Raw genomic sequence first — 20,945 nt, 5'->3', positions numbered from 1 at the left:
CTTGAGCGTGTGGAGAAATTTTTCGTTTGAGGGATATTGTTATGTACTGCAGGTGGGGCTGCAGGTAGCTCTGAGACTAGGGTAAGGAGCAGCTGGAAGTTAGGGAATTGTTGCCTATCTTGACATTGAGAGGGCTCTCCCTCTGCTAAGGAGTCTTTGTATGCACAGCATTACACTCCTACCATAAAGGAAGAGGATATTTGAAGGTTCAAATGATTTGATGGATTCGTAGTGCATCCTTCGACAACAGGCCTGGAGGGGTTAGGATTACAAATGAAGAGTCAAGAGGTACGATGAGACTTTAATGTGTTAGTGCTGCGACGAGAAGGGGTAGACTGAGATGGTTTGGGTATATACAGTAGATACTGGATGATAAGTGGGTGCACAGCACTAGAGGCATAAACAGGGAAGGTAGAATTGCAAGAAGCAGACTAAAAAAGACTGGGATGAGGTTGTAGAGTGTGATCTGGGGAATAAGGGACTGAATAGGAAGGCAGCTAGAGATCGAGCAGTGTTGAGAGCTGCCATTAGGTGACCAAGGTTGACGCATACAAGCATTTTCAAGCCTTCATAAATGAGACAAAACATTACCTTACTTCTCCACATTCCTTAAAGTTCATTTTCAATGGTTGATGTTTCAAGTATTGTATAGGTACTTGTTTGCAACCACTGATATAGGTCTATACATTTTGGCTTTGGATGAAATACCCATGTATCTCTATAGAGTCATTGGCTATTGCCCATTATATAACCAGTTTCTGCCCAAGGTTGCTGTGTGTTGGGTTTCCTAGAAGAGTACTTACCATAATACCCTCCATCTGCTATCTCATAGTCACAAAGCTCATACTTGTAGGTTCCCATTTCTGCCCAAGGTTGATGTGTGTGGGATTTGTTGGAAGAGTACTTGCCATAACACCCTCTACTTACAGTACCATCTCACAGTCACAAAGCCCATTGGTTCAAACTTTTGTGTTCTCCCCTTGATTAACTTGAAAATGCCCAATTCCATTTTTGACTCAGGATAATACTTCCTAACAGATTAAGCCCCCAAGAAACTGGAGACAACCTAAATATATCACACCCTGACACAACTTCCCAGTGCAAGTCCATGTGAAACATCCCCAAAAACCTGTAGTAGGATTTGGTTATTACAGGTAAGATTCTAGACAACATCCATGAAGAAACAACATCTGCCAAGTCAAGAATGGCTCACTGATCAAAAGCACATCCAAGTAACAGAAATGCTGAACCTAACTGCAAATGTTATGTCCCAAAATCACAGGAAGCCAGGAGGTTACCCAAATCAGGGCTACTCAGAGCCAACCAGGCAGTACCTACAGCCATCCTGGCATTCACCTTCCAGCACTGGGTTTGCATCCATGGTTCCACCCCTCACCCAATCACAGCAACTCAAAATCCTGCCCTCAATAAAAATGTGGGATATAAATACTGTAGTCCAGTTAAAAGTGGCCAGGCTTGTGAGAACACTGATGGTCATTCCACAAGTATAAGGATCATGGACCTGCTTTTGCTGGGGTAGTACAACTCGCAAAGAAAATCCTGAAAATCAGAACTCGCCTATGCAGCACTCACCTCTGTCTCCTACTCCTACCGATCTCTTCATCAACCCTGTCACCTAATCCTTCCTTCCTACACCTTGCAGCCATCCACTGTGCCTGACTGCCAGACACAGCTCCTCATTGGTCCTTACCAACAGACATTCTCTGTATGTTCTCTGGGTGATATTAGGATTATTCACACTCCCATATCAGGAATAATAATTATTCCTGATTTAGGAGTTTGAAATATAAAGATACTGGACACTGTGAGGCCTAAGGATGGCTAACTCATTTAGGCAGCCAAGTGGCTGTCAAGGCATCTAAAGGTTATTACCCCATCTCCCCAACTTTGATGGCAATGCCCCTATAGACAGTTCCAACTCTTGCAGTGCACGTGCTCTCCAAACCCATCCCTTGGACTCCACATATGCTGGATTGCCTTCATACCACTAGATGATGGATGATGATGACTAGGGCACTATGGCTTATGGCATCTCACTGGGCAGCAAGAATAGCAACAGTGAAAACCAGGATAAGGGTGTGTGATAACCTTATGCTGAACAAGATATCTGAGGCACACGAGGATACATGGCCATGATGTGGCTACTCATTAAATTAGTAAAGATTTTCAGAATACAGTATACTGTATTCTCCTTTCAATAACCATGCAGGCCTAGGGTTGTTTAAGATGGAATAACCCCTTCAGAGAATGATCCTATCCCCTTTACTGTGATATCCTACCTCATGGCAGCGGTTTGTCTAGTTATATGAGGACAGACCTTGAACCAAAAACTTTTACATAGGCCACCAAATTCATTACTTCCCATGGAAGGCTACCTTACCAGTCCCCAATCACTTTCACCTCCCATGGAGAACCATCCTGTCACTTCGTCGCTACTTTCACCTCCAGTGGAAAATTATATCACTCCCTCACCTATACCTCTTTTAGAGGACATCCTCCCAACCTCCCCTAGGGGATTCACAACATTCTTACCAATGCTATACCTCCCCTACTTTTCCTTTTCATCTTGTTCCATGGCCCAAAACATCACTGCAGTTCCCCACTCCTTGATCATGTATGACCAGCAGTCCATGACAAGTTTATGCACAGAGTATTCATACCACACAAAAATGTTGCAGCTTTATAAGCTCATAATAAGACTGTGTGTGTGTGTGTGTGTGTGTGTGTGTGTGTGTGTGCGCACGTGCGTGCGTGTGTGTGTTCTTACCTAATTGTATCTTTACAGGAATGAGTCAAGCTCGTACTGTCCCGTGTCTTAAACCATATTTATCGTACATATCCTTAAATTTGTGAATTGTTTTGGCACACACTATTTCATTTGGTAGTGCATTCCATTGATCAATTGCTCTGTTTGGGAAACTGAATTCCCTTACGTCTTTATCACCTCTCTTCTTGTGCAGTTTTTTGCAGTGTCCTCTTGCTGATGCTTTTCCATATGTTAAGTAATCATTTATGTCTATTTTCTCCTTTCCTGATATGCACTTATATAGCATTATCATGTCACCTCTTTTCCTTCTCTCCTGTAGTGTTGGTAGATTCAGTTTATTTAGTCTTTCTTCGTAGCTTAGGTCCCTTAAGCTTGGTATCCATCTTGTAGCGGCCCTTTGAACTTTTTCAATCTTGTCTATATGCTTTTTGAGATGAGGACTCCAGACTACTGATGCATATTCCAGGGTTGGTCTAATAAATGATGTTATTATCCTTCTTAGCATGTCTTCATTTATGTATGTGAATGCTATTCTCATATTTGCAAGCAGTGTATACATGTTCCGTACCTTCTCGCTGATGTGGTCAGCCGGAGATAGTCTGTTATTGATAACCACACCTAGGTCTTTCTCTCTTTCTGATGTGTATAGGGTTTCATTTCGTAACTTATAATCCCAATCAGGTCTTTTTCCACTTTTACCAAACTTGATTACATGACACTTGTCCACATTGAATTCCATTTGCCATGTACTACTCCATTCATGAAGTTTATTTAATTCTTCTTGTAGCTCTTGACAAGAGTCTGTGTTAGTAATTCTCCTTTGTATTTTTGCATCATCTGCAAACATATTCAGATAGCTCTCATTTCCAGTGTTACTGTTTATATCATTTATATACACTAAAAACATGATTGGTGCCAGCACTGAACCCTGTGGTACTCTACTAGTCACTTCTTTCCATGATGAGTAGTTTCCTCTTAGTACTGTCCTCATTTCTCTTTTTATGAGAAAGTCTTGCATCCAACAAAACAGTTTGCCTCGAATTCCTCCTTGATGGTACAGTTTCCATAAAAGTCTTTGGTGTGGTACTGTGTCAAAAGCTTTCTTGAAATCTAAATAGATACTGTCCACCCATCCTTCCCTTTCCTGTATTGTGTTTGTTACTCTGTCATAGTAGCTCAACAGATTAGTAACACATGATTTTCCTTTTCTGAAACCAAACTGTCTTTCTGTTATCATACTGTGTTCTTCTAGATGATTTACCCAAGCTTTTCTTATAAGTTTTTCTAATACCTTGCTTACAACACTGGTCAGTGATACTGGTCGGTAGTTGAGTGGATTTTGTCTATTTCCTTTCTTGAATAAGGGGACAATATTTGCTTTTTTCCAAATATCAGGTAGTTTACCTTGACTCAAGGATTTCTTGAAAATTAAAAATAATGGTTTACTTAATTCCTTTGCACATTCTCGTAATACCCAACATGAAATTTCATCAGGACCACTTGCTTTTCCTCTGTCCAATCTACTTAACTCCTCCTGTATTACTTTTTCTGCTATTTGTATATCTGGTAGTATGTGTGGACATGCGTGTTCCACATAGTTCCTCTCAAAATTTTTTTCTTCTGTAAAAACTAATTGGAAATTCTTATTTAGTGCTTCACAAATATCTTTCTCTTGTGTATAAGTGATTCCCTCGTCCGTAATGGATTGTATTATATCTTTTACTTTGGTTTTGCTTCTGATATAGCTGTAAAACAGCTTTGGTTGATCACTACTTTTATTTATTATATCCTCCTCAAACAGTTTTTTGGCTTCCCTCCTTATTCTTGTATAGTCGTTTCTTGCCTGTTTGTAATTATTATACGCCCTTTCACTATTGTGTCTTCTGTATCTATTCCACAACAAATCTCTTCTTTCTTTTGATTTTTTACATTCTGTATTGAACCATTTCTGTATTTTCTTATCTGCTTCTTTGTGCTGTGGGATGTACTTCTGGACTCCTATTTCATAAAATTCACAAAAATTTTTATATACAGCATTTAAATCATGTGTGTGTGTGTGTGTGTGTGTGTGTGTGTGTGTGTGTGTGTGTGTGTGTGTGTGTGGTGTGTGTGTGTGTGTGTGTGTGTGTGTGTGTGTGTAGACAGATAGATATAGATATGCAAGGAAGAAGGAGCCAAAGGCCAGGGGCCTGCAAATTGCTTCCTCCAAGAAAAAACTAAAAAACAAGATAACAGAGAGCCAAATTAATTCAAGATCCATTCATTTCGAGATCCCTGGACACACTGCATTTGAAAGACTGGAGATTGTAGGCAGTAGGAAAAACAGACACCGGGAGACAGTTCCAGAGTTGACCTGTTGCATACACGAAGGACTGGGAGTAGCAGTTAACTCTTGCATTGGAGAGCTGGACAGGAGGACTGGGAGCAGAGGTTAACTCTTGCATTAGAGTCCTGGACAGAGAACGGATGAGAGTCTGTTGCTAGACAGGTGCCATGTGCCCATCATAATGGTGGACGGATGCAAGCAGACAGTTCAGAGGAGCAGTGACCATTGACGTAGCAGTAGAAAAGAGATAAAGATGCAACAGTATGGCGAAGAGACAGAGGTTGAAGGGTGCCAGTAAAAGGAGGAGAGTTAATGAGACGAAAAGCCTCTGACTCCACCCTGTTGAGAAAAGCTGTGTGTGGGGAGCCTCCCCACACCAGAGTTGTACTCTGAGTTGCACAGAGGCAAATAAAACCCGTGAATAAAGTGAACAACTGTGCAGGGGTAAAAAAGGTACGGAGTTGGCTTAGCGCACAAAATCTTTTGGAAACAGATTTTACAAGATAGGTAGTATGTTCTTTCTAAGAAAAATCCCAAGAGAATGAAACCCCAAGTACGTTTAATGATGATGCAGGATATTGTTAAAAATTAGAGGGTACTCCTGTGGAAGATTTTGTCAGGCTGATACATGAAGCTTCCTTCTTTCCTTCCTTCCTCTTCTCTCTCTCTTTCCTTCATTCTTTCTTCTTCCTTCTGTCTACGGGTGACTCTACACTGAGTGACAAACCAAATGGTTTCCTGTATACCAGGAAACCATTTACTATGCTGGGTGGTAACCATGTAACCAAAATATGGCACCTGGTGGTTTAGCGGGTAATTAAGGTGCTCCAACCGGATTGAACCGGTGCAGGTTCATATATAATGGGTAGTTGGGGTTTACTGCTCACATAATGCCACTCAGGGATGAGTGAGGCTGGTCACTCTCATCTTAAATTTCAGGACCAACTTGCCTAACCCTGGACTCCTACGCTCCTCATGGGGCAAAGCTGGATTAGATGATGAATGAATGAATGAATGATAGATGAAAGAATTGAGGTTTTGATGCATTAAAAACAACAAGGTTATTTTTACCCCAATCAGAAATATGAGCCAAGTCAGAAATTAAGTGTGCCATAGCCTCATCCCTTGTTTGCTGATGCAACTGCAGAGATGGATGCTGCAGAAAGCAAATGGAAAGGTGAAGGGTGTAGTCATCAGCATATGAGTGAATAGGGTTAGATGTACAGCTTAGAAGGTCACTGATTAATAAAAGGAAGAAAGTTGATGATAGGACAGAGCCCTAAGAAACACCACTATTGATAGCTCTACGAGAAGAACAGTGGCCGTCTTCAACAGCAGCTATAGAGTGACCAGAAAGGAAGCTAGAGATGAAGGCACAGATAGTAGGATTGAAACCATAAGGTAGTTTTGGTAATTAAAGATTTATGCCAGACTCGATCAAAAGCCTTTGGGACATCAAGTGCAATGGAAAAGCTTTCACCAAAGTCCCGAAAGGAGGATGACCAGGAGTATGAAAGGTAGGTGAGAAGATCACCAGCAGAGCATCCCTGGTGTAACCCATACTGACGATCAGAAAGAAGGTTGTGATAGAAAAGATGCTTTAATTTTTTTTTTTTTTTTTTTTAAGAACAGACTTGAAAACTTTTGAAATACAGGATGTTAAAGCAATTTGGCAATAACTAGAGGACTGGGAATGGTCACCTTTCTTTGGGACAGGCTGAATGAGAGCAAACTTCCAGCAAGAAGGAAAGGAGCAAACTGATAGACAAAGACAAAAGAGTTTACCCAGGCAGAGTGTAAGCACAGAGGCACAGTTCCTGAGGACAACAGGAGGGACCCCATCAGGCCCATATGCCTTGTTAGTGATGGTAGAAAATACATCAATTGAAGCAATTTTAATGTCAGCCATTGAGGAGGTCAGAGTGGGGACGAGATGGAAGGACAGCACTGGATATGACTACGGTGGAACTGAAGGAGAAAGCCTGAGCGAAGAGTTCTGCTTTATCAGTATAAGAAATAGCTACAGAGCCATCAGAGTGGAAAAGAGGAGGGAAGTATGATGAGGAAAAGTTGTAAGAAAGGTTTCTGGCAAGGTGCCAGAAAAAGCAGGAAGAATTCAAGTTGGAGAATTCAGAGCATTTAGTATGGATGAAATTATTTTTAGCAGAGCGAAGAACAGACTTGGCACGATTCTGGGCAAAAATATAAAAAAGATGAGATTCAGGGGTGGGTTGGCTCCGGTACCTTTTGTAAGCCTTCTCCTTGTTGTGGACAGCATTAGAATACGCGTGATTAAACAAAGCTTCTTTTTTGCATTAGTCAAAGGATATGAAAACGGAATGCATGATTCCATGCCCGAGAGAATTACCTCCACACTCAGCTGGCTCTAGGCCATGGAAGTAATAATCATTCCAGAGAAAATCAAAGAAGTACTGCCTCAGGGCCTCCCAATCAGCAGCTCTAAAGTGCCACAACTGACATTTCTTTGGAGGGTCCACAGGCCATACTGAATAGGACAGGTTAAGGTGATAAGGTTGTGACTGGAGGAGCCCAACAGAGAGGAAAGATTTACAGCATAAGCAGAACGATTAGTTGTAACGAAGAGAGTCAGATATATGGGCAGGGTGCTGTACAAGCTGCTCTACGTCATTAACCTGCTGCATGCCAGCTATTTTTAGCCCTATGGGTTGCCTCCGTGTCGGCCATTTTTCTACCTTTTTTTTTATTGACTAACATAATAGATTTTGATGTGAAAACAATGAATTTCACCATTAAAATGCTCACTGAAGCTCGGAAATGGGCTTTATTGAGTCCTGTATACTCGTATACAGGTATATCCGCTCTCTCAAGCTCACCACATAGCTGAGAGAAAGCAGTTTTCTATGTAAGGTATACCCAGGTATTTATGCTGGGAAGGTATAGCAATGTTCAGTACACTTTTCTGATTACTTATTACTTCAACATCTATTACAATTTGCGTGTCTTTCTCACTGTGAATGCATTATCGTACACATCAAGATAGGTACAACCTGACTTCATTATGTACAGTCCTGGCACTTACAAGAAGGTATTTACAACTTGACTTCACTATATAGTCCTTACACTTACAAGAAAATATTTACAACTTACATTTACATGAAAATATTTAAAAAATGCCTTCACTATGTACAGCACTGGGTGAGGCACACAGGTAGAGTGAGGCAGAGTGAGCATGAGGGGGGAGGCGAGTGAGTGTATGGCCTTCACAGCCTGGGCAATGGTAGAGGAGCAGTTACAATACATGCCTGCCAATTTTTACCCGTGAATCTTGAAAAATGCAGTCACAGTGAATTTTTTTTATTTTAAACTGTTTTAAAACGGCACTGGTACTGGCCACGGAATTATGTCAGACCGTTTTAAAACGGCACTGGCACGCGGCGGGTTAAGGACAGAAAAGATGTAGGCTTGTTCACCAGGTGGATCAGTGAAAGAAGAGGAGAGTCAAAGGTGGTGGTGAACATTGAAATCTCCTAGAATGGAGATTTCAGAGAAAGGAGAAAGGGATAAGATGTGTTCCATCGTAGAAGTAAGATAGTCGAAGAATTTTTCATAGTCAGTAGAATTAGGGGGTAAGTAAACAGCAGATATAGTTAGTCAGAAAACAACAGGAAAGTCGATGCCAGAGAGTACAGAATTCAGAATAATCAAGTTCAGGAACACGAGAGCAAGAGAAGTCATTTTGTACATATTCGCAACAGCCACCTTTGGCTTTGAATTGAGTATAGAGAAAGTAGAAGGATACACAGAAGGGTCTGCTATCAGTTACCTCAGACAGCTAAGTCTCAGTTAGGAAGAGAAGGTGAGGTTTAGAGGAGGAGAGGTGGTGCTCAACAGAGAGCAAGTTAGAGGAAAGGCTGTGAATGTTGCAGAAATGAAGCGAGTCAGACAGTGGCTCCAGGCATCTAGCTGGGTCGCCACCGGGAGAGGGGCAGATGGTGAGGGCATTTATACAAAGAACATATGATAGGATGTAAAACAAATTACAGAAGATTGCTTAAGGCATCTAAGGATAACTCAAAATACCCAATAAGAAAAATTATAAAACAGAATGCAAGATTAGGAGTGATCATTTCAAAGAAGTGCACATCTGCTTTGACAGTTTCAAATGGTGATACATAATCTGGGTTAATGAGTGAAAAACACCTGGTAAGATTACAATTTGTAGAAATAAGATTTATTTTACCATCTATTAGTATACTGATGTGTGAGTAATAATCAACAGAATAATTATGATGGAATGGAAGCGCAAGCCACGGAAGTGAACTGTGTTGTGCTAGAGCGATTAGAAGAGCATGTTGTGGTGGTATGAAAATGTCTGATAAATGCATGAGGGCAGACAATACTAAAGGAGAGTGATTACCTGTGATGCGAGGAACAAATAAAGTAATATTGCACCTAACACTACTTAATCAAAGTAAGTGGAATAACAAGAGGAATGAAAGAAAATGAATAACACCAGCTTGATGTCTTCAAGGTTATCCCATTTAAAAGGAATCCTACTGGAATTTAAGTGTTCAAGCTTAAGATACTTAAAATGAAGAGAAAAGAAAGTGAAATTCTGTTAGTATAAAGTTGCCAGAAATCAACAGCAATAAATATCTGTGCTACTACTGTAACAATACAAATATTCTGAGACAAGAGTACAGTATCAAAAGATTATTGTCACATCTGAATTCAATATTTTTAAAACTAAATACAGAAAATATATCTTATATACATTGGCATCATATCTCACTTGTATAGAAAGCAATGTATGACCCTGCATTGCACATATTCAGTGAAAATAATACAGATCAACCAAACTGGCTGATGCATAGATATGCAATATATCTTGCATATGAAGTCAATGGAATTCTTACCAGCTACCTCAAAACCTGAACACTACAGGAAAGGGATCCTGAAAGCTTATCTACTCTTCTGAGATGCAAGTTCATCTAGGCTCATATTCTTTTTGGTTAAGGAGGCTCACTAGCATGTCCTTTCCAATTTATACCTGTTTATGAGATGTTAATGATTATCCAGCATGCTACTGATGCAAATTTGTCAATATTAAAGATGTAAAAAATCTGAGAAAAATAAGGTGCACTATACAAAACCAACATGTCAGGAAGCAATGCTAAGAAACGCCCTTAACCAACAAGGCTATGACGAAAAACCAACAAAAGTATGACAATAACACACAATCAGTAGTGTTGAGGCAAGGGATTCATAATCTAAAACATAAAGACAGCAAACAGCTGTACTGTTACCCCAAAAATATGTAAGCTCAGGGGAACAAAAATTTGGGTGATGTACAGCTTACCACTAAAGTCAACAATGACCTATAAGGTGAACTTCAGGAAACTACACTTTTTTATTAACTCCTTTGATCCAATAATATACAGACAGCTATTATATATTTTATTCTTGCTATCTCCTGAAAATTTTTCTTAAAGTTAAGGTAAACCTTTTACAAAGATGGGGGTTAATGAATTCCTTATCTTAACCTCTCTAGTTTGAAAAGCCACTCCAAAGATGAATAAAATCATCCAGTAATAGCAAGAATAAGATCAAAAGTATGTCACCATATTGATTGGGATTTTCAATCTTGAGGGATAAAACATCCAGTTTGTCTGAATACAGTTCAGAGTAGAGAAGATAACCAAAGGTGGCAGTAATAACCAGTGGCTAATATTCTGAATGGTGAGAGCTGACTAGCTCACGATATACATTAGAAAACTTCATAACAAATACCACTTTCTTTGCCGTAACATTCTTGATTAACATTACAATAATTACTGTCTAATACATGTATTTCCATCACAACAATACCTGTATAGAAAATACTGCATAATCAATACTTGTATGCACATTAATTAATTCCAGGATGTCAATATCAAGAGAAACAAGAGAAAAGGTTCCATCAAATTACAGCAGTACTGCCATCTAAGTCTACTGTACATGCACCATAACACTTCTAGCTGTTCTCAGAATAAACTAATACTACAATACACGTCCTCTTCTCAGACTGCCAGCTATCAGATTTTGTTCTACATGATGCACATTTAGCTCCAGACTCATATTTCAGAACTGCCAGCTAATCAGTCAGCAGTAGTTAAAGGTGCTAATAAAAATTCATTTGGAAAATGACACTCACTCAGCTTCAGTTACAGTATATTAATTAAAATACTGGTTTAACAAGCTTCTGCATTCCCTAAACCCATTTTTCCTCCATCTGCTGGGAGGCTATGCAGATGCCTTAGATGAAACTGTTCCAGCTGCCCTTAAGATCACACCCAGTCTCTCTTTTCACCATTGAGCTGCATCACTCAGTAATTACTATTGTTACACTGAACACTGCTTTTCTAAACTTTGCATGCATCTCTCCCACATTTGAACATAACCTCAGCACCTATTTCTACACATGCCCTTGCTTATTTTTTCTCCATCTTTGTATGGCAACATATTCAGTCCTCCTTATACACAACCAGTCAGCTCTGGAAGTTGTCCTTGATCTATTTAAAAATATTTTATTTCTTTAACACATTGAGTTCAGGTCTAACTGAAATGATAATTTTGTTTCATGTTTAATTTTCTTCAGCAAGAACAATATTTGCAGGCTTTCAGCCTTTGGTTCCTTATTATGATAAAAATGTAAGGGCCATCACAACTCACTCAAAAGGTCAAGGTGAGAGATTTATTACACTCCACTGTGATTATAAAAATAAGACAAAATCTCCAAGTTTCACATGACTGAGAGCTTTCAAGCAATGCAATACTGCAGTCCAGCTCTGGCCCACAAAATAGCACATATGGCCAGTTTTGCCAGCAATGTAAACATATATTTCCTCTGTCCTACGGTATAATACTGACTAATGAAGGGAATTTTGGAAAAGAGTACGGTGGAAGAAGTCTTGGGTGAGATGCACCACTAGGTGCTTCCATAGCCTCCCTACAGAAGACAATGAGCTTTGGATATGGAAATACCTGTAAGACATTTTTCTCTCCTAAGGTGGAGAGCCATCATTAGGTAACCAAGGCCGATGCAAGCATGCATGTTGAAGCCTTTATAGACGACACAACAATAATATAAGGACAACTATTACAGTAACTTAGAAGGTTACCAGTGCCAGATATTGTGACAACCCATTAACTACCGGCCCCTGAATTCTTCTAATTTCTGGGAAGTTTAACAGCCAGACCTCAGGAGTAGTATATTAAACTCCCACATCTGACAGGGTGAAACTGCTTTTTTCAACAGGGGATGAGAAAAGCCTGGATACCAGACTATCACCATATTTTACTGTTAAGCTCGGACTAGTGGCACATTGTCACACCACCTCATTACTGTACAGGAGGAGGATCACATCAGTCACAATTCTGTCATTACATTCAGATATAGAACTCTTTCACATGGAGATGAACCAAATGCTCCCTCACATCCCCTCCAGTTTTCCACTAAATGGGCACCGTTTGAGTAAACCAGCTCTTACCAAGTCAATTTAAGCATTCCATGAGGACTCCCATAAAGAATCCCCCGCATTACATGATGCTGTGATGTGCCTTACGGTAATGCAATGTGCACTATGATCAAAGTCAGAGCCATATTTAGGGAGGTAAGTCAAATTTTTTTTTCATTCATTCATTGCCAGACGCCATGTGTCCCAAACGGGGTGGCCAAGGGCTTAGAGTTAATTGTTTTACAGGGAGGGGCACTAATCCTCCACCAAACCCACTTGACACGTAGGGATGCCAACAGCATCTGGTGTTCCCAGGCGGTCACCCATCCAAGTACTAACCAGACCCAACGTAAGTCAAATCACTTCTATAAAATATAATACAAGACAAAACTAGCTTTACTGTGAAGAAATACAAAAGGGGACCAATGACCAACATCTCTATAAAATCCACCACCTCTGTAAAGACAAACGTGGACTGGGAATCCAGCATAGCATTTGAAATGACTCTTCACATATGGCTGATGTTGCCTGAATGGATGTAGCTGTTTACTTAGAGCGCAGTGAAAATTATCTAGCCCATTGCAGGAACTCCACAGTGTAAAGCAGCTCTGTCCCACAGTGTCTGTGAGAGGAAAAATTCTGAAGGTGGATGCACCTCAACCAGATATGCCATTATAGGGTAGTGATGACTTTCCCCATGCAGGACAAGGGTTTGTGACCCACTTGAATCAGCAGTGCTGGGGATGACGGATTCTACTTTTGCTAACCGTGTGCTACATCATTCTTTATATAAAGACAAGGATGAGTCAGTTTTATTGACCCAAAAACAGTCAGAACTGCTGATTCAGAAGAGATGTGAACAGTTTACCTTTGGCAACCCCACTCCATGACCCATCAGTAGGGAAGCTTGAGGAACTACCTGGCAATCTACTTCTTCTACTGAGGGCATGCATCCCCCAGTGATGGTCTACACTCAGGAGATGAGGGGCTGATATGTCTGGTGGACCTGAGAGTGATGATCAATCAGACTGAGATGTCATAGAAAGTGGAAAATTCTAAGGGGCAATGATAGCTGATAAAACAATTGCTGATATGTTAATGGTGAGTGTGAGAAGAGGAAGGGGAAGGGAGGAGAGATGGATCAGTATAAATTTTGGTACTCCTGGCTATTCCTGTTCTCAGAGGGGTCTGTGATGTTAGGATCATGTAAGAGGTAATAGAGCCTTGCATAAAGATTTTCTTTACATTCTTAATCATAATATCTACCCAAGCTTACATTCCCTTTATACTATGATGATCCAAATGAATTTATGTACTGTACTCTATTTCAATAAATTATAATAAATAATTCATCACATAAAAACCCTATGACAGTTAAAAACCAACTTGTATAAAAAAAATATATAGGCTATGACTGGCTGTACCCTCATACTGCATTGGTCTTATGAAGAAATAACGAAGTCATAATTTTACCGAGAAATAGTGGGTCAAGTGAAACTGTACCTTTGTCCAGGACTCAAGCAAATAGCACACCAGTGATGAAAAGAAAACACAATATAAGGATAATGATTTTGTGTATTCCTACTGGATGTAATATCAGGTCAAGTATGAGCTGCAAAGAAAGGGGTGTGGCATGTTATGTACTTTCAATGGACTGAGTATTAGCACTTTCCAAATCCAATCCAGAAAACTGCCTTTAGAATGCTTCTCTTATGCTTTCATCTTGAAATTTACCTATCCTCCTTTCAGAAGATACATTTTCTTCTTTCACACAATAAGATTTACAGTAATTCTATATCAAAAATAAACAAATAAATAAATAAATAAATAAATAAATAAAAAATAATATAATAGGCAGCTCAGAACACCTAATGAAATGGTAACCATGAGAAATTACAGTCTAGAATCTCTAATGAAGGGGAAAGCATGCTTAGAAAATCAATACAGTATTAACCTACCATTTGCAACATGAGTCATACAGGCTCAGTCCATGCAAATTACATTCATGGTTGAACACAATGTGAAAAAATATGCAAATAAATAAATAAATAAATAAATAAATAAAGGCAGCCCGAAAAAAAAAAAAAAAAAAAAAAAACTATGATTAATTTCTGGTTCTTCTTTACACACACACACACACACAATAAAACTTAATTCATCTATCATCAAATTCTTCATTGCCTTATCATGAACACGAATGCATGGAGGGGAGGAGCAACTCTATGGTACAGCCAGTCAAAGATGGTAGGGTCAGAGGACTGACTGAGCCACTTTGGGAATAAGCATTCATATTGCTGTGTCACTAGCCTACCAAGGTTACTTTCTAGAGCTGGTCTTCAGGGAGTTTAAACCTTGAAACTTGTGAATCTTCTGAAAATTTATGGAATTTTTTATTAGTAAAGAGAAATTCTATGCACCTTTTCCCTAACTTTGTGACTGAATTGAGATGGTCCCTTCATTCCAGTGAGCCTACTGGCAGTCAAGGTGGCAAGCGAAACCACCCTTGCCATACTGTGATACCTAACCACTGGAGTGAAAAATGAAACCATTTTCATGAAACAATGACTGAACTTCGTGCAATATCCTACAATATGACTTCAATTTACAATCATGGTCCAATGGTCAGACAAGAGGACTTACAGTAGCTCTTAAAATTACTGAACACATTATATTATGTAACAACTGGTTGGGTTTCTATTATTACAATTCTAAACTTAGCTTGATGCTTTAGCCTGTGTGATGGGTTCAATAATGCTCCTCTGATACAGTGGAGAAGTTGAACTACAGCTTAGGATATGGCAGTTATAGCACACACAGAAAAGAACCTTTCACTTCAGGAAAAGAGAAATAAATAAATAAAATATGAAAACATCAGCTCATTCTTACCATTCAGTATGAGCTGCTTCTCGTTTGTGATATGCATTTACAACATTCAATGTAAGTATAAAATGAAGTACAGAAATTTATATCAATTATAGATGGTCACAAATCTAATGCCCTCCACATAAAGCTAACAGTAGCTTCAAAAACTTCTGCTGCATCTCCAACAGTCTGAAATAAACACCGTAAGTAAATGCAATATGCAATCACTTGTAGTTAGGTTTTAACTACAACAGTCTGAAACTTATTTTACACATTATCACAATAATAGAAATTATTTTTTAAGTGTAAATGCATTTCATATGCTGACCCACCGTTTGAAGTATACAGTACTGAATGTTTTACACAGGAACGGGCATCCACACATACAAACAGAAGCAAATACTATTGTTCACTCCAGCATTTCCCCTTCTCTTTCATTTATTTGTCTCTTGGCATCCTGATGGCAAAGTTCTTTTAACTTCTCCACCAGTTTGTCTGGGTTCTTCACAGTTACAACATGAGGTGCATGTGTGCTGCACCCAGGCAGAGGAGGCAGTGTACGAAGTGCATTACTAAGATACAGCTGAGAAGCCACATCTGGGACCATTTTGAGGTGATTCATTCTCAATGGCTCTGCTACTTGGCATATATCCCTCTCCCAGGCCATTCTTAGGGAATATGTCCAGCTCTGCATCACCTTTGTACTGCTACTCCCTATTCCTTCACTCCATGCCCCTCCTGTATAAAATCAAGGTAATGAATGCTATGATAACCTTACAGAAAAGGAGAAAAAATGTTTAATCACCAGCAATGATAAACAGTGAGACATTCTAAAATTGTTCCTGTGTTGCTTAACCCCGGCCTGCCTGACCAAGCAGACCCACTGACCTCAGACAAGCAACCACCCCTATGGGGTTGTCTCATAAGTTCCCTACATTGCTGATGATATGTTTGCATCTTACTGTGGCATGTGCTTTGCACTGTTTCATTATGTGTGTTGAAGAAGCAGGCCTATTCTATAGGTGGGGTATGTGTCATCTGTAATTCCACTCAACCCAAATTTAAGTTGGTAATTCAGAAGGGCTAAGTGATGTCCTGATCTAACCCCAGCAAGGGGAATTTGATCATATTCATACTGTATTTAGAATTTGGATGCTATAAAACAGTTCTTAGATCCTGACAGTTTTTGGACACTGTCTTTTTTTTGCTCACTGCACTCACAGTGACTACTGTAACTTTCTGTGGGTTGCTCTGCCACATTATTTACTAGTCCCAGGCTCCTACGCTCCCCTTGGGGCAACGTAGGATTGGATGATGGATGGATGGATGAATTTTGATTATTCCAAAATTCAACTGGATGGTGCTGGCTATCAAATTAAGACAAATAAGTTAAACTATGTTTAATGACCTTCAAGTTCATAATTTCGGTGAACCTGAACACAGTTGTTGGATTGTTGTTGATCAACCCCGATCTGTTTGGCTGTGCAGATCCATTAACTGCAGGCAAGCAATCGCCCCTGAAGGGCAGTCCCATGCACTGAACTGATATTCCCTTGTGATTAACAGTGTCTCGTAATGCTGGGAAAAAAGTGAAGGTTTGGTTGCTGGATGAACACCAAATCTGAACATTCCACCCAATTAGGAGGGGCACCATAGCAGGCTCCATGCCACCCTGTTATCTGGTTATATGGTTACCACCCAGCATCGTAAATAGTTTCCTGGGTTACAGGAAACCATTACACTTGGCACTCAGTGTAGAGCCACCTGAAGTGGAAAGAAGAGTAATAAAATATGAAAGGAGGAAAGGGAGAAATAGGAAGAGAGGAAGTCAGACAAAGAGATAGAATGATGAAGGTGAAGGATGAAGAAGGCAACAGTAGATTAAGTGGATGGTGGTCACCACAACCTACACATACCACTACCCCGAATATAGTACCTAGCTGAAATTTTATCTCATTTTGCAACATCTACAATTACCTGGCATAATTATGATTATCCCCTATGTCATCAAGAGTCTAGAGTCATAACGAGTGTCTTTTTGCTTCACATTCCTCTTCTTAAGTGGCAACCGGATTATTTAATAAGTTACCTATATTCATAAAGCAACCTACCTTTGTGGATCTTAAGAATCTGTTGCAAACTTTTCTTCCCCAAAAAACTTAGGAGCTTGTTAATGGTACTGTGATAAATGGCTGTCAGGTGTAATAAGTGTCACTTGTTCAAAGCAATACTATTATTAACAGACAATCATGTTGTTATTTGAGGTTTCAGAGTGCTAGTCAATTATTCTGAACAACTGGAACCTTTGAGAAACATAAAATTTATTACTGATATCAGATACACTTCTCACATCCCATACAGTCATCCTCAGCTTCAATTTACACTGTCAGCTTAAGTGTCCATCCATTGTGAAATTCATCATTTTTGGCAATCACAGTTGAGTCAAGATTTAAGACAAAGGGAAGCAATAATCTTACAGTAACATTTAAATTCTCTCTTATTACTTAAGACACATGATAATATCACTCAACTGCATGGGACAAACAAAGCAGGTGTGTTTACGTGATGGATTTCCAGATGGTTCTGCTTGTTTACAACCCATGCATTATGCTTTTGCTGGTTGCTCTAGGGTTCCATGACCCAAGCCCACCCATATGAACCACATCCTATACCTGCCTGGCTCACCCTCTTGTTGCGTTAACTGTCACTCTGTGAACATTTTTTCTCACATCTCATTTTAACCCAGAGTTCTGACCAATTTTGTTACGATGCCTAGGTGCCCAGCAAGAGCTCCTCCTCGTAGTGAATGTGCTAAGAGCACAAGAAAAGCATTTATTCCCAAGGAAAATGTAAAATACAAGTATTGGATGACGGAGCATGTGCTGTGGGAGTTTAAAGCAAACGAAAGAGTGGCATTCGGAGAATCAGATAAAAAGAGTCAGGTGTGTTCACAATGTGGATAGGCTTTTTGTTGGAAAAAGATAAAAACTCTAAAGAGGTTAATGAAGAGGAAGCAGTAAAATTAATGACTTCACATTTATTGCAATGATGAACAGTGTTTAGTGACTGACTTTTGAGGTGATGGATTCGGAGTTAGAAATTTTGGCTTCTGCAATATTTGACGAGGTTACGCACTGATACAAAAAGTTAGGTAAGATAATTATGTGAGTTCGGTTATTGTAAATTATGTTTTCACATATTTATACCACTTGGTTGACTAGTTTTATTATTCAGGGTTATTGCACTCACATTTACCATATAAGGTGTGTGCAGTCACACACTGTTGATGATTTCATTGTATTTTTTCCTTTACTGCTGATGACAAATTATCATTTCCAAAAGTTTCAGTTTGTGCAATAAGTTTTTAATTATTAAATGCTCCTGTAACTCTCAGTGAAATATGTGTGATGCTGGGTACATATCTTTCATGGGTTGATTAGGTTAGAAGTTTTTGCCTGACTGGTATTGGGGGTCTTTCAAGGCTAGGATCAGTGGCAATCCTATGGTTAAAATTATACGGGGGTCTGAGGGGCAACACCTCTCGTTCAGGTTAGGTTAGCATCCACTAATGCATCCAGTTGGCAAAATTGTATGCATCCAGTTGGCAAACATGTATGTAAACATACTGCTGTAGGCATCCAAGGCAGACATACTCACCATCATAATAACTGATCTTTATAGTATAATCCCTATACTATCCGGACGCCCACTTTCCGGACACCCCACTTACCGGACATTGTGGGCCTGGACCTTCGGAACCCAAAAATGGACAAAAAAAGAAAAAAAAATCCCCCCAAAATCCGATTTTTTCCCCATCCGTAATTTGAAATTGCCGCATGGCACCGAACAGCTGTTTACACCACAGCCCCTTAACCCCTTCCATCCTCTCCCCTCCCCCCTCCCCTGTCAGGGATGCCATTTGGTAATTTTCATTACCAAATATGGACCAATTTGGTAATGAAAAATTCGTTTGGTAATGAATCAGAATAATGCATTACCAAACTGATTTTTCACATGTATGAGGATACACAGGATGGAGATGGTGGATTATCAGCTGTCTCTAATTAATCTGCTAGCCTAGACAGTGAAAATAATCAACATGCTGTTAATTATAAGGAGAGTGATTACATTTATTTACACTTGTACAGTATATATAATTAGTGAAGAATAAATACTAGCTTTACGAATTAGGTAATGAAAATTTAAATCTGGCAATGAAAATTGAGGAGTTTGGTGATGTGGCTGTTGCAATCTGGCAACTCTGTTTCCGCGTCACCACCAACAGTTACTGCCTAACTTCGATCGTGAGTAGATGCTTATCGCAATGGAAGCCACACGTGCTCATTTTTTGTGAATAAATAGTGAATAAACTGGAATACCTCGCCACCAGACCACACGGGAATTTACAGTGTTGTGTAGTGTTAAGAAATTAGAATTTAGAGTGCAAAGGATTAACTATGGAGTGCAAACTGGCAGTTAAAACTGGCGTGGTGCAATTAACAATGTGCAGTGTTAAACAATCATAACTCACAGTGCAAAGAATTACTGTAAGTGCAGCACAACACTAGATTACTGTACGTGCTTCAAGAGCATTTTCACCATTGCCACAGAGAAGGCGGCCACAGACGTGCTGTAAGTACCCTGGCTGTGGTACAGTCAATTCTAATTCCTCATTCTTTGGTTCCTTTTCATTTATTTCATGCTTTATGTCCATTATTGGTGTGAATAGGGTCTTAAATAGGTTTAAATAGGTGCTATGCATATCCGTTAGGGAGTTATTTAGGTGGCTTTCAAAGTTAGGCGGGTTAGGGTCTTTATGTACCAGTCCAAGAACCAGGGGCCCACTTTCCGAACGGGACCACTTTCCGGACATGCCTTTGGCTCTATTACAACGGATAGTGGAGGGATTACTGTATACAGTTTTAATGAAAAAAATGGGGTTCTCAGAAGCTGACCCCCTATTTTACATGTAAATATATGTTACAGTTCATTTTAGCATGAACATTATTTGGCACAACATTATACATAACCAATCTCTTGTTGTATGGCTAAAGACTGTACCATGCTGTACAGCCTCTATCCATGTGGTAATCCAAAAACCACATCAAATGAAACTAAACTCCCCTTGAGATTAGAAAGTAGTAGGTTTGTCAAAGAGTGATGCAATAAGTGACAGTTTGGCTCAGACTCAACACACGACTGTGTTGCTTAACCTCACGCTATCAGGCTGGTTGAGCAGACCCATCAACCACAAAGAAGGAACTGCTTCTGTTGGGATGACCTATAGGTACAGTACAGTACAACATGCAAGGAGCCAGTACTCCCTTGTGGTATATAATATGTCACTAGGGTTGGACCAGGGTCCTTTCCACAGCAAAGTGCAGGGAAATATGAGATTATCTGACTCTTGGGTGGATGCTGTTGCTGCTCCACCCAAGTTGCACAGCAACACCACATGTAGGCTCCTCTTCAGTACCACTCCATTTTGTAA

General features: G+C 39.7%; 1 protein-coding gene across 1 annotated transcript in view; it reads right to left on the bottom strand.

Annotated features, from left to right (window-relative positions):
• Positions 1 to 15,787: 15,787 nt before the first annotated feature.
• The window catches only part of LOC145408169 (uncharacterized), a 213,681-nt gene continuing 208,523 nt past the window's right edge, over positions 15,788 to 20,945 (bottom strand). Inside the window, exon 14 of the mRNA XM_080278923.1 lies at positions 15,788 to 16,192. Coding sequence (XP_080135049.1) covers positions 15,864 to 16,192 — 329 coding nt within the window. The 3' untranslated portion in view covers positions 15,788 to 15,863. The remainder of the gene's footprint in view (positions 16,193 to 20,945) is intronic.

The sequence above is a fragment of the Coenobita brevimanus genome, chromosome 76, assembly GCF_032717465.1.
Source record: "Coenobita brevimanus isolate Jiangsu-jjx chromosome 76, ASM3271746v2, whole genome shotgun sequence".
Taxonomy (NCBI): domain Eukaryota; kingdom Metazoa; phylum Arthropoda; class Malacostraca; order Decapoda; family Coenobitidae; genus Coenobita; species Coenobita brevimanus.
This window is presented reverse-complemented; position numbering and strand designations above follow the sequence as displayed.